This window comes from Seriola lalandi, unplaced genomic scaffold, assembly GCF_002814215.2.
Source record: "Seriola lalandi dorsalis isolate HSWRI2012SDOR001 ecotype SW California unplaced genomic scaffold, Sedor1 jcf7180002054544, whole genome shotgun sequence".
Taxonomy (NCBI): domain Eukaryota; kingdom Metazoa; phylum Chordata; class Actinopteri; order Carangiformes; family Carangidae; genus Seriola; species Seriola lalandi.
The window spans coordinates 716,379-737,696 of NW_019525097.1; the positions used below are offsets into that span (position 1 = coordinate 716,379).

At 42.5% G+C, this 21,318-nt stretch overlaps 1 protein-coding gene across 1 annotated transcript in view; it reads left to right on the plus strand.

Annotated features, from left to right (window-relative positions):
• The window catches only part of bach2b (BACH transcriptional regulator 2b), a 97,299-nt gene extending 76,006 nt beyond the window's left edge, over positions 1-21,293 (plus strand). The window contains exons 3-5 of the mRNA XM_023414956.2: positions 1,991-3,502; positions 13,574-13,780; positions 14,913-21,293. Of these exons, the coding sequence (XP_023270724.1) occupies positions 1,991-3,502; positions 13,574-13,780; positions 14,913-15,422 (2,229 nt within the window). The 3' untranslated portion in view covers positions 15,423-21,293. The remainder of the gene's footprint in view (positions 1-1,990; positions 3,503-13,573; positions 13,781-14,912) is intronic.
• The last annotated feature ends 25 nt before the right edge of the window (positions 21,294-21,318 follow it).

The following is a 21,318-nucleotide window of genomic DNA, read 5'->3' on the forward strand; positions in this document are numbered from 1 at the left end:
TTTAGACCTCTGGAAAACAACGGGCGAGCATCCTAATGCACATGTTTATTTATCTTCAAGAATATCCACAAGGCCTGATGATTTAATGCGTTCTTAGACTCACTCAGATGACCTCAAGCTATTTTTACTGACATGTTTGTGTTTCCTCATGCATACTACTTAGTTGTTTTTCCAAGCGGAAAAAATCCACAGAGCAAATTCTGTGGTTTTATAAGCTTGATTACTTAGGAGAGAAAATCCTGTTTTACTAGTGGGGTGTCTGGCAGAGACCGCGGGACCTCTGGAAGCTGCTGCAGTGCTCACACCGCGCAGACTGTGCCACGTAGGGTAATTCATCTTCCTGTTTCCCTCCAACAAAGGCAGCAAAACAATCAGTAAACAGTCGGCTCATTAAAACCACATTGGCATGCTCATCCTTTACATCTGCGAGCCTCTGTTAGGTCGCGTAAAAACGACCTTACATCACTCAGCCACTGAAAAGGTGCTTTACAGAGCAAACAATAGCATCCCAGATTAAAAGTGAATCGATTGTAATTGCTTTTGTGCGCGCACCTTTCCTCTGTGTCGTTTGATCGCATTCCCCTGAGCGCCTAACGGTAATGTGTTTGTCACCAGACAGTGAACATAAGTAAAGCTGCAGGGATTGGGTGCCAGAGCCTGAGTAAAGTGATGAACGCAACCTAGTGTGAACCTCACACTGATCTCCAAACAGCAGACAAGCCCTCCGTCTTACAGCCGGCTCCTTTTCTCTCTGTCTCTGTGTGCACAGCAGCAGAGGGCAGCGCAGCCTGGACTTCTGCAGGCTCAGGAGTTTACCTAATTATCTGGCATTATGTCTAAATGGACGGCTTCCCTCTATCATCCCGTGCCACATGGCCACAACAGGGATAAGCCGCAGTCTTACAAACCATTAGGCTTTACAGGCACTTGACCTGAGGACGCAGGACTCCGACACAGAAAGTGTGGCCGTGCCTTGATCAGAGCACTAAAGCAGTAAAGAGCATAGCCAGACATATTCATTTCAGTGTTGTGGGGGCAACAAAAATCTAATATTACAGCTGCAGTTTACTGTGAAGTGCAAATGTGAAGTCATTATAAACCCATGTGGTCGGATTCATGATCTAATTTCTTTTTGCTGTGATCAAATAGTCTCTGACCTAATGGCTGAATGGTTAGGGCACATGGGTTCAAATGCCCTGAACAGCCAATCCCCGGTTCAACTCCTGACCGGCCCCTTCCCCCTATTCTCTCCTGTATTTCCTGTCTGTCTCTATCAAATAAAGCCAAAAAAGTAGTTCCTGGAGCTGCATGTCATCCCCTCTCTCTTCCCCAACTTTAAATCGCAGTTTTGAACATTTTATTTAGGCTGCTTGTGTTTAAACAGGATTTAACTTTGTTTGTCACGTAAGGTTTTAAAAAAAAGTGTGAGTTTGGTATCAGTATCAAAGCTTTTGGAAGCAATACCAAACCTCAATGCTGAGGTTAAAAGTTTAAACCTGGCCCTGTATTTATAACCACATAGTCACTGATTCTGTTTTAAGTAATACCATCATTTGGCCATCCAGCGACACACAGTTTCTATGTAGATCCCTGCTGCCAAGAGTGAATACATGAAACTGAATGAGTATAAAGCAGCACTTGTTCCTCGAGTAAGTAAGGGTTTTGCAAATACGCAGCAGTAGCAGGAGTGGGTGGAGGGAAAACCAGTGATGCGACCACAGAGCAGACAGTGGTGGGACTGCTGGAATGTCCCACAGGTTGTTATTATGGACATGAGGATGGACACACAACCCGCCAACATTCCCAGAGCACCAGTTCTTATTTACTGCTGTATAGAAGCTTCAGTGCTGACCCAATAAAAAGATTAACTGGTACTTTACAGTGTTTGTTTATGGTTGTTGGAGCTGTCGGGTTATCTCACCACACTCCAAATGCTCTGAACAATGGCTGTGCTGATGGTAATGCTGGCAATTTCCCTGTTTTTTTGCAGGTCACTGCCAGGGGATTTGCCCCATTGTTGCAGTTTGCCTACACTGCTAAGCTGTTACTCAGCAGAGAAAACATCCAGGAGGTCATCCGCTGTGCTGAATTCCTGCGCATGCACAACCTCGAGGACTCATGCTTTCGTTTCCTGGAAGCTCAGCTGCGCAGCGAGGACGACAGCCTGCTACCCTACCACAAGGTGGCCGCGGAGGCAAACAACTCAGAGGATGAGAGCATGCAGTCAGAGGCGGAAAGGCCCACCTCCCCCAGGGCGCGGCGGTGTGCCGACGCCCTCGCCTCCTTCCGACGCCCTGACAATGATCGGCTAGCGATGGCTATACCCAGTAACTTCACGGACGGCCGCCTGGACTTCGATCGGCATGGAGGGTCAGACCTGCCACGATGCCCCAAGTACAGGAAATACCAGTGGGCTTGCAACAAGCACAATATTGACACCTCCTCACACACCAGTACCTCAGGTTTTCCAAGCACATTAAAAGAGAGCAGCGTTAGCGGGGAAGTGCCGGATCAGGTCAGGCTGCCTTTGGCACAGATCAAAGTTGAACCACAGGCAGAGGAAGAGGCCATCTCATTGTGCCTGTCAGGAGATGAGCAGGATGTCAGGGATAAGGACAGTGTGACAGCCATGGAGATGGATAGCCCAATATCTATGGAAAGAACCAAGAGAACCAAGTCTCCTTCCTGCCTCCGAGCCCTCTTCAAGAAAGGGATGGACCTCCCCAGCCTGCCCAACACATCACAGCAGCTATTCGCCAACAGACTTGTTTGCCCCCAGGACAAAGGAAACTCTCAGGGAGATCATAAAAAAGACTTCAGGCCTTTCACTGGGGAGCTGGATCTGTCTGTTACATCCCCAAAGGACATGGACGGTTTCCCTGCAGGGTTGTCCCTCAAGTCCGCTTCCTGTGATGGGGTCTGCAAACAGGAAGTTGAGCTAGACCGCCGTAGTGTCATATTTTCCTCAGCGGCCTGCAACCATCTGGGAACCCCAGCGCATTCCTACCCTGGTGGGAACTCTTTGGAGATGGAGCTCTCTGAGCACATGCCAAAGGGCCTGTGGGCTGGAGCCAGCCAGTCCCTCCCCACCTCCCAGACCTACTCTCCCAGCACCACCTCCACTGAACCTCCACTCTTATGCCGCCCAAGGCCCAACACCAGCTGCCCAGTGCCAATCAAAGTGTGCCCACGCTCGCCGCCTTGTGAGACGCGTACCAGGACTTCCAGCTCCTGCTCCTCATACTCCTACGCGGAGGACGGCAGTGGAGGCTCTCCCTGTAGCCTGCCCCAATTTGAATTCTCCTCCTCGCCGTGCTCCAACGTGGCGCGCTGCCTCAATGTGGACCAGCAGGAGCAGAGTGTGGGAGGGGATGCTCTTTTTAACCAAGTGCGGCCCAAGATCAAATGTGAGCAGTCCTACGGCACCAACTCCAGCGACGAGTCAGGGTCCTTCTCAGAGGGAGACAGCGAGTCCTGCCACGTACAGGAGCGGGGGCCAGAGGTGAGTGTAAAACATTGTCTTTCACATGTAACACACAACGAGCAGTCACACTCAATTCCACCATGGCTAATTATACTGCAGTGGCCTGCTCTCCAGGTCTGCATTAGCAGTCATTAAATCATCATGTAATTGAAGTAGGAGTGTTCAGCGTAAGATTTACAGCACCACCAAAGGGCACAGATGTGCTTTGATATTATTAATCTGCTTCATGCACTGCTGGAGATGTGTGTAATGAGTCTGAATATGAGAGCCCAAATGTACCAGGACAGTCTAAACGCAGGAGGCTGTGGTGCTGTTTTTAAGACCGTGATTGGTTGATCATCCTCCCCAAGAGGAGTGTGTTTGTGAAAAGCGCTGCGGGGTCAGGATTCTCCCGGGGTAGACCTGCCCTCTGAAGTGATTCCCTCTGGCTCTGTTTTGTCTCTCAGCCAGTGCCAACTAGCCTAAGTATCTCGTTTTATCCCGAGCAGAAACACTGACGCTTGTAATCCGTCTCCATAAATATGCATATGCTAATTCTCTGCGCAGCCTTTAGCCGACTTGTGACATTTCTCATCTATCAACAATTAGCTGCAGCCGCGTTGAAGGTGTGCGATTACAGGGATTACAACCTAAACATTACAGCAGTGGTGCGCCCGTGGAATGAGAGTGGACAGGGAGGTTGAGCTTTGGGCTGTAGTGCAGTCTGACAGTGCTGACGATGACGGATGAATAGCCAATCCTCTAATCATCCTCCCCTTAATCCACCTGGGCAGACGTCCTCCAAAGCTGCAGACTAGACGACTGTTGTTGTTTACCAGGTAAAGATCAGTGAGGGACTCTAACACACAGATGGAGCCGCAGCTCAGGTGTAACAATGTGAAATGAGCAAATTTACCACCCGAGGGAAAGTATATAGAAAGATCCTCATAGTGCTCGCTTTAATTTTTTTAAATTTCCATCTGCACCTCGCCTGCACATGTGAGTCAGATGAGAACTTGACGCCTGTGATGTCATATGTTGGCTTTAAATGACAAACTTTCAGTGCCAGGCCATCTTTGACTCGATGTTACATTCAGCGATGTTTGCTTGTGTAGACAGAATTATTTTTGATGAGCTCGGCGGAGGGGGTTGCTCTAAGTGCACAGAGGAGAGAAAAGAGAGAAAGAGAGAGAGAGAGAGAAACTGGTGTGTTGCCATGGTGATCAGATTTACAGAGCAAGTTGCAAGGGTTGGAGCTACATGACAGGATTGTGCTTTTCAGTGTAAAGAATTCAGTTCCACCCCGCAAAATAAAGAGGCTCAGCAGTAATGTGTAATTATTACCTTCGTACCGTGACCCATCGCCATTAGATTTATGGGCTTTTGAAGGGTCTGCTGAATGTGCTGCTGTAAATTATATGGGACTGATCTATAATGCAGAGCTGTCAGTCCAGCTCAAATATGACCACAAGACATTTCAGTTCCCTTTGTCATATCTTTGTGCGGGTAAGGCCGTGTTTATATCTGTCAGCCATTGTAGGTTGTCCATTACACACTGACTTATACAAGGTTATCTGCCAGCTATCGCAGGCTGTTGATAACATTCTTCATGAATGAATGTTTCCCAGATCTGTCTGCTCTAGAGTTTATTGCACTGGTGTTATATAGCGGAGGTCACAGAGGGGTAGTTGCAAAATGAAGCAGAGTGTTAGGTTACTCCCCTTTGGCCTTTATGTGGTGAAGAAATGCTACCTCATGCTTCCTGGGCCGCTCTTTTTCCTACTGCCGTGCACAAACAAACACATGGAGAAGGATGTCCTCTCTGTGTTTGCTGAGCAAATGGCAGAGGGGTAAAGCAGCTTTGGTAAAAATAGCTGCAGCCCAGGACCGCGGACTGGACACAATGAATACCGATGAGGAAGGAAGTTATTAAAGTGCAGGCCCGTCTGACTGGAGCGTAGTCATTCAAGGTACAGTGGCCAGAGTCACTCGAGGTCTCTGGGCAGCTCCTGCTCTGTGGTTATGGGTCTGTTGCATTCATGTGAGCCAGATCTGTGGAGAGGGCTATCAGTAGTTTGTCACACCAGACAGCACAGTCACCTCAAACGGATATTTAACTTCTGAAAAGTCATCAACAACTTGAAAAGTCTGGCTCTTTGAGGGGAATTTGATGTATAGTGTCACAGTGGTTTATATTGGTCTCAGAGTAAATTGGTCTTAATTGTTATGACAGGAGTAGTGTATACTGCTAGAGTCAAAGTCTGATTTATCTCCTAGCAGTGATTGAATTAAGAAAATGAATAGTGTAAAGGGAGAAAGTGAAATCTTGGAGCTACTCCTGTAATAGCCTGTGCCTATAGTATAATATAATAAATACTTAAACAAGGGATTAAATGTAAAATAATACATTATAAATAAAAGATAAGCTGTGCCAGTTGGAGTTGGGTGTATGATGGCTGGATATACAGTGTATTCAGAAAGTATTCAGACCCCTTCACTCTTCATATGTTGTTATGTTGCAGCCTTATACTAACATTAAAAAAAATCCCTCATCAGTCTAAACTCAATTCCCCATAATGACAAAGAGAAAACTTTAGAAAACTTAAAAAAAAAAGAAATATCATGTTAACATAAGTATTCAGACAATTTACTATGACACATCTCACGTACCTCCCATTTCTCTTGATCCTCTTTAAGATGTTTCTGCTCCGTGGTTGGAGTCCACCTGTGGTAAATACAATTGAAAAAAAGTGACAGGGTCTGAACTCTTTAAAAATGCACAGCGGGATGTGGCTGCTAGAATATTTTATTAGTTTATTATGTACAGACAAATAGGCTACTGTTATCATACCTCTGTTCTGTTTGCTAAATTGAATGAGATAAAGAGGAAAAAAATAATGAATAGTTGAATTCATAAGAAATAAAATGCACCTTTATTATAAGTCAATACTTGTGTGCTATAACCAGTAGCTTAAAGGTGGTTAGCTAATGTTAGCATCACTGAGTTCACTGACTTTGTGACTCTTCTGACGTCGTGCTACTGACACACTACGTTTTAGCATTCATCATAATTGTATAATTGCAAAAAACTGCTAAATTTATTAGCAGTAAAACATATTTTTGCTCAGTTCAGTACAGGTAGCTCACATTTCAGAAGGTCTGGTATGAATCGTAAGCTTAGCTAATTTAGAAACGGTATTGTTGTGTAGCTAACAAAACTGAGTCAGTTCGCTGACTTTATGACTCTTTGTTGCTTGTGCTAATATTGAAGCATTTATCATGTAACTTTTTTTTTTTTAAAAGTTGTATTTATTAGCAATTATTTGTATTCTTGCTCATTTTAATACACTCGGGGTGCTGTAGCCTTACTATAGCTTTTGGTGGCTAATGTTTTCCTAATTTAAGCTATCTTTAGATCAATAACACTGTGTAACAGACATTACTGAGCCAGTGAACTAACTTTATGACTCTCCTATTCTTGTGGTACTATTACACTATGTTTTTTACATTCACCATTAACCCATAAAATTCTATTGTACCAGAAATTGCACTACCAATATGGTGGCTAATGTTGGCTAATATTAGCAAACTGAGATTACACTGTGTCATTTCACTGACTTTATTCTTTACTTACGTTTTAGTTTAGTTTTAGCATTTCTTTCCCTGGGCACAGTGTCCACTTTTTAGTTACAAAGTCTTGCTTTAATGGCTTTAATGGATGTAGTTTGTTTTTTTTGCAGCAGCCTCCCAGTAGGTCTCAACTCTGAGTAAATCAGAGCTTGCAATCGCACAGCTCAGAGTTAATGTTCTGCACAGTGACTTTTGGACCCCACTGTATGCTGCCACAATCCCACCTGGATTTGCCAGCGCTGAAGGAGAGTTTGAGAGCTGCATCCACCAGTATGTGGATTTATAGAGATGCATACACAGCACCATTTGTTCCCCAGTCTGTCTCCTCCTCTCTTTGTCTCTCTCAGAGCTCCAGCTCCTGGTTACAGTGTAGGCGTTGAGCTCATTCCAGCGTATCGTCTGGCCGCAGAGGTGCAAATATTGATCTCAGAGCGAGTGGGAGATTTAGGAAGTAGTCCTCATACATCACCACACTTTTCTTCTTCCTTTTTTATCATGCAAACCATAAAGTAGAATGAACTTGCAACAGGAAGTGCACAGACCTTAATATTAGTTCCACTACTCTTGCACAATGCCAGAGATGCATTGCTCTATTCTAGATATGATGTGGCTGTGGTCGTTGCCATTCATAATGTTAGCTGTGGAGCTATTTACTTGTTTTAGTCATATCCAATAGTGATAATAGTAAATGCATAACATGTCAGATAAATTAGTGACTGGTGCCTTTTTCGAGTGAGATTATCCTCTCATCCCAGGGCACTATGGGTAATTTAACTGAAGCAGCGTAATGTATATAGTGTGATTTTATTGTTATGTAATGGAATACAAACATGTGGCATCCAAATGTGATGATGAGTGCAGCTGCATGGCAGTAGAGTGTGTACAGTAGCTATTAATGAAATAGCAATGGAGTCTTGTTTACACACTGTGTGATATGTGCAAGGAGACTTATTCGAGTTTAATACAAGGGGGATGTTTGCCCGTTCATTTCCCTCTTAAATCTATATTTAGCAAGAGTGATGTGTATAAGAAATGAATTTTGTAGCCTACACAGAGTACACAGAGGGAGACTTGTTCAAATTGAGCAACAGGAGTGCTGTTTACCCAAGAATTTTACTTTGAAATCTATATTTATCCATGATGCATATTCAGAATATAGCAGTAACAAGGTAATGAGATATAAAGCCATTTCATTACCTCCCGAATCGCATCAAATCAACCGTGTTGTATCACTCCGGAGGGCTGAGTGGAGAGGGATAAATATAAAAAGGAGGTTTTGTGCTTTTATTTGTTGAGCCTGCAGAGAAGAGGATAGTGTGTGTAGTGTGTGATCAGGCTGGACGGGAGATTCCCAGGATGCTGCTACAGCTGAGTAACAGCAAAACCGTACAGTACGTGGGCCCTTAGGGGCAGCCGGGGCACAGAAACAACTCTATTCCTCTGCAGGGTTTTACATCTTGTGGTCAACCTGGAATCACGGGGGTATTTAGCATCCAGCTACCTAACAGCGGTAATCTGCGAGATTCTTGTTGTGTTGATCTTGGCCTCGTCTTTGCAGCTTGGCGGCCGGTGCTGTGGTGTTTTTGCACTCAAATTCCGAGAAGTAGCTTGGCGATCAAATAGTGTGCCCAGTAATGCAAGTTTATTTTATCAGAGTTTCTGTTGATGAAGTTTGACACTTTTTCAGAATTAACTGCCCGTTTTTTTTCATGTGCTTATTCCATAACATTCAATATTTATAACTTAGATAAAGCTTTTTATGAAGCTGATATATTTCATGACTTCGTCATTCAGCAAGAGAGCCAACAACAGTCATTCATTTATATTAATTTATCGTAATTAATCTGAAAATGTTGCAGATTATTACTTGAACCCCCAGGATAGAACAGCTACTACTGAACCTCTCATCATCCTCTTCATTAAGATCTAACTCAGGACTTGCATGTGTAATGTGGCTTTATAATCCCATTTGCAAGCATGTGAGACGTAACAGGGTTAATTACAGAGATAGCATGAAACACAAATGTGCAGAATTCTGAATCACACATTAAAACTGATAAGATCTCATTTTGGTTTGGATTAGATAGGGGACAAGTAGTGCTCAGACCTGGAGCGGAGGTGTCAGGCAGCAATCACTTAAAGAAATTGCTTAAAGCAAACCGCCAGAGAAAATATCTGAGTGCTGACAGCGCCGGGGCCTTTGAGTTAAACAGCTGCGAGTAGAAAAATTGCCTTTGTGGAAATGAAGTTGAGTGTAAAGGCTTCGGAGCGGGTCAAGAGACTTAACAGGTGAGCACACACTGACTCCCCTCTGCTCCGGGTCTCCACCTGATGCAGGGCTACAACACAATGCAAAGATATCCTTACTTAACGTTTTTTGAAAAATAAGTTGATTTGCTTTCTTTCAGAGAGCGAGATAAGAAAAATGGAGTCTCGTGTCTGTGTGTTAAGTAATACAGCTGGACTCGGGTCATGCATTGTTGGGTTTTCTTTTAAAGGAGCAGTTCCATATTTCTGCATAACAAGCAAGTCTAAACACATCTCATAGCACTCTCTGTACTAGATGCACAGAGATAAGTTTCCTCTCTTTTCATCTGAGAAACAGAAAGTGTGTTTTCCAAACTGTCAGACTGCTCCTCTTTAAAAGATCAATTTTTGTTTATTACAACTTGGGGCTTATTTTTGTAGTTTTGTTTTTTGTGCTGTGTTGGTTGGTTGGTTTTTTATCTACAGTTGATGAAAATAAAACCCAAGCTGTAATGAACTAGAACATTCAGTGAGTAATTCTCTACAAGCTTTGCGCACCTGAATTTGGGCAGTTTATTTCATTCTTCATTGAAGATCCTCTCAAGTACAGTCAGAGACTCCCGTGTCTTGGCCGTTTGCTTCAGGTCAGTGCCGCGCTGAAAGGTGAACTGACGCCCCAGTCTCAGGTCGTGTGGTCTTCTTCAAGGACTCCTCTATCAAGGCGCTGCCACCGCCACGCTTCACCCTGTGGATGGTATTAGCCAGAGATCTGTTCAAATGGTAACGTTTTTGTCTCATCAGATTAGAGAATCTTTTTCCTCATGAGCATCGTTTAAACGTCCATTGGCAAACTCAGTGTGGCTTCCATCTATAAAGGCTTGATTGACAGAGTCCTTCAGGCAGGTTCTCCATCTCTGTAACCTTCAGGTTCTTGGTCACCTCCCTGACCAAGGCTCTTCTTGCCGGATGGCCGACTCGAGAAAGACTCCAAGCTTTCATTTCACAATTACTGAGGCCGCTGCGCTCCTGGGAACATTCAAAGCTTTGGAAATGGTTTTATACCCCTGACCCTGAGCTACGCCTCACCACAGTTTCATCACACAGGTCTGCAGAGAGATCCTTGGACTTTGTGTTTAAATCTTTCTCCTGACGTGTGGTGTCATCATGGGGTTATTATGTGTAAAGTAGCAGTTTTTAAAGATAAATCTACAACACAATAAAGTATTTAAAAAGTGAAAGGGTCTGAATATTTTCTGCAGCTTCTTTATATTGAAAGAAAAAAACCTTTCAGCAGGTGTAAATGATCACCTCACCTTGAAACCTGAACATCCATTATATTTTAACAGTGTCATGGCTGAGGCCCAGCACGGCGCTGGTCTGGATAACAGATGAGCCCTACTTTTCACTCTCTACCCCATTTACAGCAAAAAATTGACCCAGACAAAGAGAGTGACTGAAGAGAATTAAGAAAGAAATGTAAATCCAGAACAGTTGGGTGTGAATTCACCAGCGTGGAAGTGTACTCTGTCATCCCAGCTTTGCCTCTGAACTGGTTCTCATGGTGGATGGCTAAATTTAGCCATCCCCTGTGTACCAGTGACTGGTGGATGCAGAGGAGAAAGAAACCAGCACAAGGTTGCAGCGTCTCCTTCCCCCTTGTTTGGCCACAGATTCCCATCAGATCCGGTGGTGGAAGAAGCTCACACTTCTCTATCTGCTGTGCGGTATGGTGCACAAGCTATCTAATCACAAAGAGAGTCATCTTCTCCTTTGCTTTAGATAAAGCTGGCAGCTCGCACTGATGTTTTATTGCTCTCCCGACACCTCTCTTTGAGGCTGGAGTAGTCATGCCCTGGCAAAGTAACGAGAGCCCAGTGTGGCCTTGAAAGCTCAGGCCATTATTTATTCATGTGTCTGCATGCAGATGTTGAGCCGAGATGAGAAATAGGGCTCCTGCCTGCTCAGAAGGCTGCACTTCTAATGAGGAAACTCGAGCTATTTTCTCTTTCAGAGAGAGATTGATGTCTAGATTTGCCTTTGAGTGAGGAGTAATTTCGATTCTGTCATGAGTGGGCACCTTGCCTTATCCCCCCGAGTGCAGCGCTTACACCAGGTGACAGCTCCGCCGCCGCTGTGCACCAGTATGGAGAAACAAAGCTGAGCTGCCTGTGCTGCAGCCTCTGCCTGCAGTCATCTGAGCGGCTAAGGGTCTCTGGGGAGCATCCGGCCCCGCTCGAGTCAGCCAGGTATGGAGTGGAGTCACATCGCTTGCTCCTCTTTCTCCTGTCTTCCTCCTTTGTTTGGCTTTGTTCTTCCTGCGCTCCACAGAGGCAGCCACGGGGAGAGAAAGGGAAAGGGAGAGGAGAAAGAGAGAGCTGCAGCTCCTCTCATCTCTGCCAAGCTCTCCGGCTGTCTTCCTCTGGCTCTTTGTTATGCCTCCACTGCTTCCCTCGCTGCCTAGAGCTACAGCTCCCTGGTGCACACAGATACCACTGGGGTGGATCTGCCTATGATGTGCTTATCATAAGGTTTGCCATCACCTCGGGGAGAGAGGCTGACTTGTTGTTGCTCTCCAAACTGAGAAAAAGAGAATAAACACATATACAGCCTTGATATGTTGTCATATCAGCGGCGGATTATCTGGCTTTTTGATTTTGCTTTGCACTGCCAAATGACTGTCGTATTTATTCCACTAATTCTTTTGTTCTGCAGCCTGTGAGCACTGCTGCAGATATTCATGACCCCAGAAATCACCTGACACTGATTTGGATCAGGTTGACAAGTCACTGCCCCCCCACCCAGCCCCACCCCACCCATGCTGGCATACTTCTCGGTCAGATGGAGGGGGCACACTTCCAGGACAGATGGAGAGGGACTCTTTTCTTGGATCACCTTTTCCCCCTATGCTTGAGAATGTGCTACATGTTAAATGTGAGGCGGAGAGAGCTGAACGCTCACTAAGTCCTGCTCTGTGAGGCCTTGTGGAGTGGTGCTCTACTGCCATCTTGTGGTTAGATTTAGTAACTGCTCTTACAATAGTGGACACAATGGGCTATTTGATTTACCTGGTGAACTTTTTGGTAAAAAATCTGTGATTAAAATAAATAAAAACTGTAAAATAATCTGTTGTACTTACGTGAAACACCCCGAAGCATCATGTTCATTGTGACCTGACCACGCCCCCCTATCAAGACACATAAAAATAGAAATCAATTATCTGTGTAAAATGTGGATTTTCTTCTTTTTTTTTTTTTTTGTTCTTCCTGGTCGCCACCAACAGCGGAAATCCAGGTAATACGTAGCTTCTCTGGCGGTCACCCACGAGTGAAATGCGAGCCGCTGCGCTGTCGGTGTACACAGCTCTATTTGCGTAAAGCTGACACGGACAAGAGGAAGAAATCTGGATTAAATACAGTCAGAGTTTAAGCAAAGGGTTGAATAAATACTGAGGTCATGATTCCTGCAAAAGAAGTTAGGAATATTTATTCATAAGCTATTTCAAATATAAGACTCATGGGAGAATAAACCCCATCTGAACCCCATTTGGAAAATCCACCTTATGCAATTTCTGTAAATTTCAGATTCAAATCGTGGATTTATAGTTCAAAGTTGAAATCAAAGAGTAGATCAAATCTTCATATCAAGGCCCTGCACAGGAATTGTACGCCTACACGTTCCTTTACACGTTTCTTTTTCAGTTGATTAGATCTTTTCTCAGGTTTGTGTGGGAGTGAACAGACAGTTTGACATTTCCTTCACTCTCCTGTTGGCTTTGTTGCACCTTCATAGGGAGCGACAACCTACATGTTTATGATCTTTATTTGTACATGAACCTTCAGATAAATCCCACAGTAACACCAACCCAACTTCAACCTGAACAAACGTCTAATCAGCCAAAAGAAATGAAAACAACTCTGGGTGTGCAGAGAGTTGAAATTTTACAATGGAAAGTCTTTTAATTTGCTTTTTTCCCCATTTCCACATAGTTATACGCTGTAAATTGATTTTTTATAACTTTGAGTTGAGTAATACATTCTCAATTCAATTAATCAATTAATAATTACTTATAAGTTGAACACTGTCAAAGACTATAATTATAACAGCGGCACACTTCAGACTCTGTAGGAGAAAGATGACCTTGATATTTTTACATTAACTGTGTAAGTCTGTCCAGCTGAATTAAGGCTGAATAATAAAACTGATGTCTGATATTTTTATCTTCCCCTTTTCCAGGTGAAGCTCCCTTTCCCCGTAGATCAAATCACAAATCTTCCACGGAACGACTTCCAAATGTTGGTGAAAATGCACAAACTGACCTCGGAGCAGCTCGAGTTCATCCACGACGTGAGGCGGCGGAGCAAGAACCGCATCGCGGCGCAGCGCTGCCGCAAGAGGAAGCTCGACTGCATCCTGAACCTGGAGTGTGAGATCAGAAAACTGGTGAGTTGACTGCTTCCGCACCCTCAGCTCTTCATTAGACACCTCGTCGTCAGGGGTAACAGTTACCTGTGGTGATGTGATGAAGTACCTCTCAGAAGGGCCGCCGTTATTTAGAGCTCTGTCTTTAGATTGGCGCGCACCTGATATCTGACAACCTCATAATATGTCACATTTTTGATAAAGATTGGAGATTACAGGAAATGAAAGTGACATTAAGAACGTTGGCTTTGTTGACCTCTAGTGGCCAGATGTGTGAACTGCAACAATATAAGACTTTTCTCTCCTCCAGTCCCATCAGTTGGCGGCAGCAGTCATATTTTCACAGCACTGCCCAACATATGACAAAGTAATATTAATATAATGTTCACCACTATACAATCATAAGATTTAATTATTGGTCCAAGAGCAAAGTGTTTCAACCTTTGAAGCAGAACTAATATTCTCTATCATGCAGTGAATCTAACAGCTCTTTTCAAATGCATGAAGGTAACTTTTCCATACCGGAGACTGATACAGGTTCCTGTTGCATCTTCAAGAAAAGTCAGTGTTACAGGAAAAAGCAAACAATGTCAAGAGCAATGTAAATTTGTCTACTGATGTTATCATGACCACATTTTTCATCGACTTTCCAGCATATTTCTCTTATCAGTTTTAACCTCTTCGGTCATATTGAGTGCAGCAAAGTTGAAAGTGAATTAGGTGTAAAATACTGAACAAGATGCCTACAATGGTTCTGTTAAATGAACATTGCATATAGTTAAAAAAAATAAAATAAAAAATCAAGTCTTGAGGTTGAATAATTCAGTGTCTAACCTGTATCCTGCTCAGAGTGGTTACTGTTTACAGGTATGATGACGCATTAGCTTGATCAACCATTTTTCAGTCACTTCCTGAGCCAGGCCAAAAATGGACTCCAAGAGCTAAAGCCATCGTAGCCATGGAAACACTAAGGCTGTGTCAAAATTGACTTCCTGTTTGCTACCTAGTACAATTTTAACGCAAATCAATTAAATGTGAAAATACAGTGACGCAACAGTACGCCTTTCTGTGATGCTTTAAATAACGACGGCTCAAAACTGATTCCTGACTAAACCATTGAGTGTCACGCCTTGACTGTTGTGTGTGCGTGCAGGTGTGTGAGAAGGAGAAGTTGCTGACGGAGAGGAACCAGCTGAAGGCGTGTATGGGCGAGCTGTGGGAGAACTTCTCCTGCCTGTCCCAGGAAGTGTGCAGGGACGTCCAGCTGAGCCCCGAGCAGGTCCAGTCATTACACCACTACTGCCCCGTGCTGCGGCCCTCCAACTCCACCGCCAGCAACAACGCTGCCCACGAGCCCAAGCGTCCCCGCAGCCCCTCCGCCGCCCTCACCAACGCCACCACCAGCATCGACCTCACCGCCCACTCGGGCTCGGCCACGCCGGAACCCAGCTTCCACGGGTCGCCCGGCCCCTCAGAGAGCGAGCCCGACTTGGCCGTCAGAAACGGGGCGGATAAAGATATGGACGGCCAAGACGCCGGTTTGTACACAAAGTCAGGGCTGCCCACTGAAAAATCCAACCAGACGGTAACAGTTGATTTTTGTCAGGAAATGACTGACAAATGCACAACTGACGAGCAGCCAAGGAAGGACTGTACAATGTAGTGGTGGTTCTGTGTTGTTGTTTTTCTTTTTTGTTTTTTTTGTTTTGTTTTTTTTTATTATTTAATTTTATTCTTCTGACAAACCCTCTCTCGGGGTTGTTGAGATGTCGGCCTCTCCCAGTGTTCACTGAAAAACAAGCTTTGTATGTATTTATGTCTTTTCGTGCTGTCTTTTTGGTTTTTTTATTTTTCTTTTTGAACGGTTGACACTAAAGTTGTCTTAACAGCAGCAATACTGTTCTCCAGGTATTTTTCCTCTTAACCATGACAGAGTGGGAACTTCTCACCAAACCTTTACAGTGGTGCTACACTTCGGCCGGGCAGCAACCTCTACAGTGAAGACTCCGTTCTTCATGTGTCGCTCATCACAACTCATAGTTCAACCTCATCGGACCTAAACAGCAGCTCTCTTTGTCTCTCCGTGTACCGACAGTATCTCTGCTTCTTCTGCCTTTCTCTCTCCTCTCTTTTATTTTCCCACTCTGTCTTTATCAATCTTCTCTACCTCTCTCTGTCTCTCTCTCTCTCTCTGTCTCTCTCTCTCTCTCTCTCTCTCTGTGGTTCTCTTCTCACTATATCTTAGTGGCCCTTTTCGTCACAGCAATTCAAACTCAGGAATAAGAAAAAGAAAAAAAAATCCTCTGAATGTTCAAACTAATTCATGAAAAATGAGAATACAGTAGTTTCTGTACACGAGGAAGTTACGATGCAGTTAGACTGTAAAATGTTCATATGCAAAAATGTCTTCAAGCGTCTCACATTTGTATTTCTGTACAGGAGAACTTTGTACAGGCTGCAACCGAAAACATTCCTCCTTTGCCTTCCTCAGCACTGAATTGAAAGGAAAAAAAAAAAGATAAAGAAAAAGGGTTTTTGCAGGTGGTTAAATGACTATTTTTATTTCCCACTCATCAGCAATACCATTGTATTTGGATGTTGTAACAGTGACTGACTTTCAAGTGCTTGTTTGGCAGAAATGTATATAGTATGGAGCATGATGACTGTAACAGTGATTTTTTTTTTTTTGTACAGGTAGAGGCTTAGATGTTTCTTTTTATTTTATTTTTTTCACCGGGGTTATATCAAGCACCTTTTTGCTAAGGGAAAAATCTTTGCTTTGCTGTTTCCTGTCCTGCCTAATGAATATTCCCCATCATGGTGGGTGTTCTTATACTCAGGAAATCAGCTCGACACACATGTAGACACTCAACACGCAACACAGCACATACAGACACATGCGTCGACACACACTTGTAAAATTCTTTCGCCCCATGCATGTATAAATTTAGACATTCAAGATGTATTTGTAATGCGCAGCTCAGGCCAGCTCCTTCCTTCCTCCCTCTCTCTCTCTCTCTCTCCCTCTCTCTCTCTCTCTCTCTCTCTCTCTCTCTCTCCTCTCTAAATGTGAAAAAAAAGAGTTTTGCCTTGTGTTTTTTGGAGTAAATCTTATTTCTTATCAGTATTTAAAAATGCTATTTGTGTATACACTCTCGCAGACATGCTTTGGGTTTCTTCAGTGTTGCCGTTTGATGCCGTTTGACAGTGAAAAGTGCAGCAAACATCTACGTGACAGATACTTTCTTTTTTTTTCAAATGGATCCTGAATAAGAGAAAACACCTTTTTGACAAAAAGATTTTTTTTAAAAATCAACAAATTTGACAAATTATTCAGGCACTTTGTTTCCGGCCACAGAGCCATTTAGCACTTCAACGAGGGTCTTTGTCTTAGTTTCAGACCCTTTAAACATCTGAGACTGGAGCACTTATGTTGGCACTTCAAGGGGAAACATCTTGTTGATATGATTATATGAATAAATATCTCTCTATGAAGAAGACGTATCTGAAACCTAAATACAAAAGGAATCTAATGTTTTAGTATAAGAGTGTTCACACCTTATATTTGTATTTCTTTAGGACTTGAATAAGCTAATTCAGAATTCATTTGACGTGAAAGCAGTGTACGTGTCGTCAGAGTGATTGAGCAACAATCATATTAGATAGTAACATGTTTGCCCTAATTGTGCATTTGTTTGAACACCTACTTTGTGATGTGCATGCATGCTGCCTATAGCTATAAGCCTAGTTAGTTTGTCCAGCTTCCGTTTGCCTCGCGAGTTCTCTCTGGAGCAGTCTGCTTTTAAAAGGATTTTTTTTCAATATATATATATTTCTATGTATAAACAAGCTGAATTATCTCAACTGTCACTGGAGGCAGGGCCATGCTCTAGTACAAAAGTGGGATTCAATTGGAATGTGAAGCTTTTTTTTTTTTTTTGTCGCTCTTTAAAGCCCCAATCCAAAATGGCGCCCCTGTTAGCTTGATAGCAAGCTTAAGCTAATGTCACCTCTGGGCTAGCTGCTGTTCTGCTAGCTTCTGTGATCTCTTATTGGCATGTCTCTCTGAAAAAACAAGAGATGTGTTCCTGAAGTTTACTATCCATACTGCCATACATAAGAAAAGTATCTGCTACAGTATTTGGTATTAAAAATTCAAAAAACCTCTAAAGCTACGAAGCTAACTTGATGACATCAGAAAACATTTGTAATGTTACTGTATTACTAAAAAATGCAGATTAGCAAAAAAAATTTGCTAAACAATTTGTTGTTAAAATCACAAAAGGCTCTAATTCTAATAATAATTGATCTAAAGAATATGGATAGAAAACACCAGGAAAAATGTGGGTGCTACTAAGCTAGCAATTAGCCACACCCCCTGACACCCACCTATTTCCTCACTCAATTTTGTGATTTTATTCGGGTGCATTAGGTGGGATGCTGAGAGTGTTTCGGATTGGGGCTTTAAAGTTTGGATAAAAACATTTTGAAGTTCTACCCCCTGACTTTTACTGATGTAAATTTTAGAGTTTAAAACAGTAGTTTAGCGTATAATCTCACGTGAGACTGTTTTTCTGATACAGCCGAACAGAGTAACTCTTAAGTGTATTTTACAAACCTGTCTTTAAAAATGTTGAGACTGGTCTCTATATTGTAGAGTACATAGACCCGCACATGCACAAAACACATGCATACAGACACATACAGTATATTCATACAAATACACGCACAGTTCTTACATTGTGGCACAGCCTGAGCGCGGAGCAGTAGTAATTCTTCGTCGACCGGTGTAGTTTCTCCTGTTTGTTCAGCCCTTTTTTACCGTTTGAGCTCTTTTTCATTCTTGTGCGCATATTTACTGAAGCAGAACAGTATTTACCCACGTGGAGATCCTACCAGGTTAAAGCCAGAAAATTAAAGTGGAACACTTTCGATACAGACGCTTCTTCTCCGCAAACAATATGCAACGTTTTCTATTTGTGTGCTTGACCTTAAATCGAGGAACCCTGGTGTTTCATTGGAGAGCACAGACTCTTTGGTTTTATGTTTTGTTTTTTTCTGTTTGGAGAAAAATGAATTCATGAAGTTTGTGTTGTAGCGTAACTATTGTAACAAAGGACCCTGGGCATCTCTTCAGATGTGTAATAACACCACAGTGACATTCTTGTTTATGCATAGTAGAATTTCTGTCACCCGAAGATACATAATGTATATTGCTAATTCAACATAACGTGCCCTTAGATTATCATAGAGGATGAAGCGAACGGACATCCCTGAATTATACTCTCAAGTCAGGAGACCTCTGAGCTCTTTGAGTCTTGCTGCATGCTCCAGTACCGACTGTTTCAGTCAAAATGATTCTCCATCCATCCTCAGCCTCAATGGTGAGATGGTGTTAACATCAGCAATGTCAACATCTTAATTATTCCTTTAAAAATGTCTGGTTTACACCCTGTAGACTATTATTTCCACTGCTGTTTAAAGGGTCAGTTCATTGAAATGTCACACTTACCTCTGGTGGCATCTAGCTTTGCAGATGTCCAGGTTTTGGGAGACATGTTTCTTGAGATTTCTGCATCCACTCTAATACAATGGACAATGGAGGAATTTTGTTCATGGTGCTCACATCACTGAAAAAACAAAAAGAAATCAAAAGCAGCATCTCATTTCATAAACAGTGCCCTAAGCCTTTGGTAGTTCCAATGAAAACTCCATTGAATTGTGGTATCGGCAGAATTTTCAAACACTGTAAATGACACCAAAGCTACTTAGTAATGAAACATGCTTTTTGTCATTTGGGTGAACTGACCCTTGAGTGGCTCAGATATTTAAATCTGCTCAGAAGATGATGTTTAAAAATGATTTGTTAATATTGTTTAAAGCTGAATTAATTGATTAACTAATATTGGCCACTTGGGGGCAGCAGAACCAGCTGCATTTGCTTATTATCACCATATATGGTTGGTATGGCTAATGTGTCAGCATGAATTGTTGTCTAATATTCTCCCTCGTTTTAGCTGTTTCAGTCTCCACCAACTCCTGAGAAAACATATGTGGCTCTCCAGCTCCAGTATGTTCACCAGCTAGTAGCTAACTTTGCATGTCTGCCATTTGGTGGTGGGAAGGTCGCACACAATGAGTGTATCAGACCTTTTTTTTTTTTTTTAGCTTAAAAGCAGCAAACTGCTGCTACTGGAAATGAGATTAAAACTGAGTTTTCTGGTTGTAAAGCTAAAAGAGGCTGAAAAACTTTGCAGGGCTGAAGGGAAGTGCAGGGTCTGTGTAATTATTTACTGGTTCGTCACTACGTTCGACCCCTCACATTGCACACAGTCATCTGATTCATTTTTCGTATGCAAATATTGATTTTAAAATGATAAAATAAGTAATTACAAGCATAAAAAAACACCTAAAATGACATAATGAATTTGATTCTTATATATGAGGAGTCTTTCAGGCTATTTTGTGCAGGCCAGGCACTTTTTATTTCATAGCCATTACAACAGGTTGATTTAAGTGAACAATTTTGCTGTTGCTGTAACTCTGTAATTGGATGCTCTTACCTTTTTTTGCTGTGTATTTGTCTTCTTTTTTTTTTAAGTTTAACTTTTTTTTGCTGCTGCTTCTCTGAAACAAACACTGGCTTTTCAACTCCAAAGGTTGTTCTATAAAAGAATATGAACAAAATCATGCCTTTCTCACAGACTGCTCAACTTTATTGAGAAAAAAAAAAAAAAAAAATCTGGTATCCTGGTTGAATGCGCAGGTCGAGATCATTGAAGATAAAATATGAAAAATGGAATATGTTTACAAATAGGTGTCATGTCATGTATGATTGATTTTTGCCATGTAAAAATCACTTGGTTCAATTCGACTGGTTCTTGGTGTTGTGTAAAGAGACAAAGAATGAGTTTCCTCACCTTGTCTTTAATCCAACTTTCGGGATGGGTTAGCATTATATGAATACAAGTGCACCTCCGATATTTGCCTTAGAACGTGCAGAGGCCATAGTTCACATTCAAGTGAAGTGAGTGTATACAGGGGCCTGGGCCCCCATCCCCAAGTCACCAGTGCGGACTTTCTCACACTTATCTACCTGTGAAATCCTTCATACCTCTCATAACTGGTCAATGACTGTATCAGCAAACTGCATCAGGTGTTTTTTCTACATGCTTTTTACACAGATTATATGGATTATTGTATTAGTCGATTTTGGTGCATCATTTTTAATGTAATAGCTCTTAAGCTTGTAGTTCAAGTTGTTGTTTTTTTCTTTCATTTTTCTAGATGACTGTTTTGTGTTAATATTGTCAATTTGAAATAGCTGTTATTTGCTTATTCTCTACTAAGAGTTCTTACCTTTATAATTTTTAAATGCTACATGACCCTAATTAATTAAAATGACTTCAATAACCATTGTAAATACAGTATTGTGCAAACCCAATTTTCATTAATTTCAATTGCTAGTGTTATCTAAACAACTTTTTTGTCTAGACACCATTTCTCTTTATGAAATAAAGAAACATGCATATCACATTTTGTGTTTTGTGAAGGTTTTT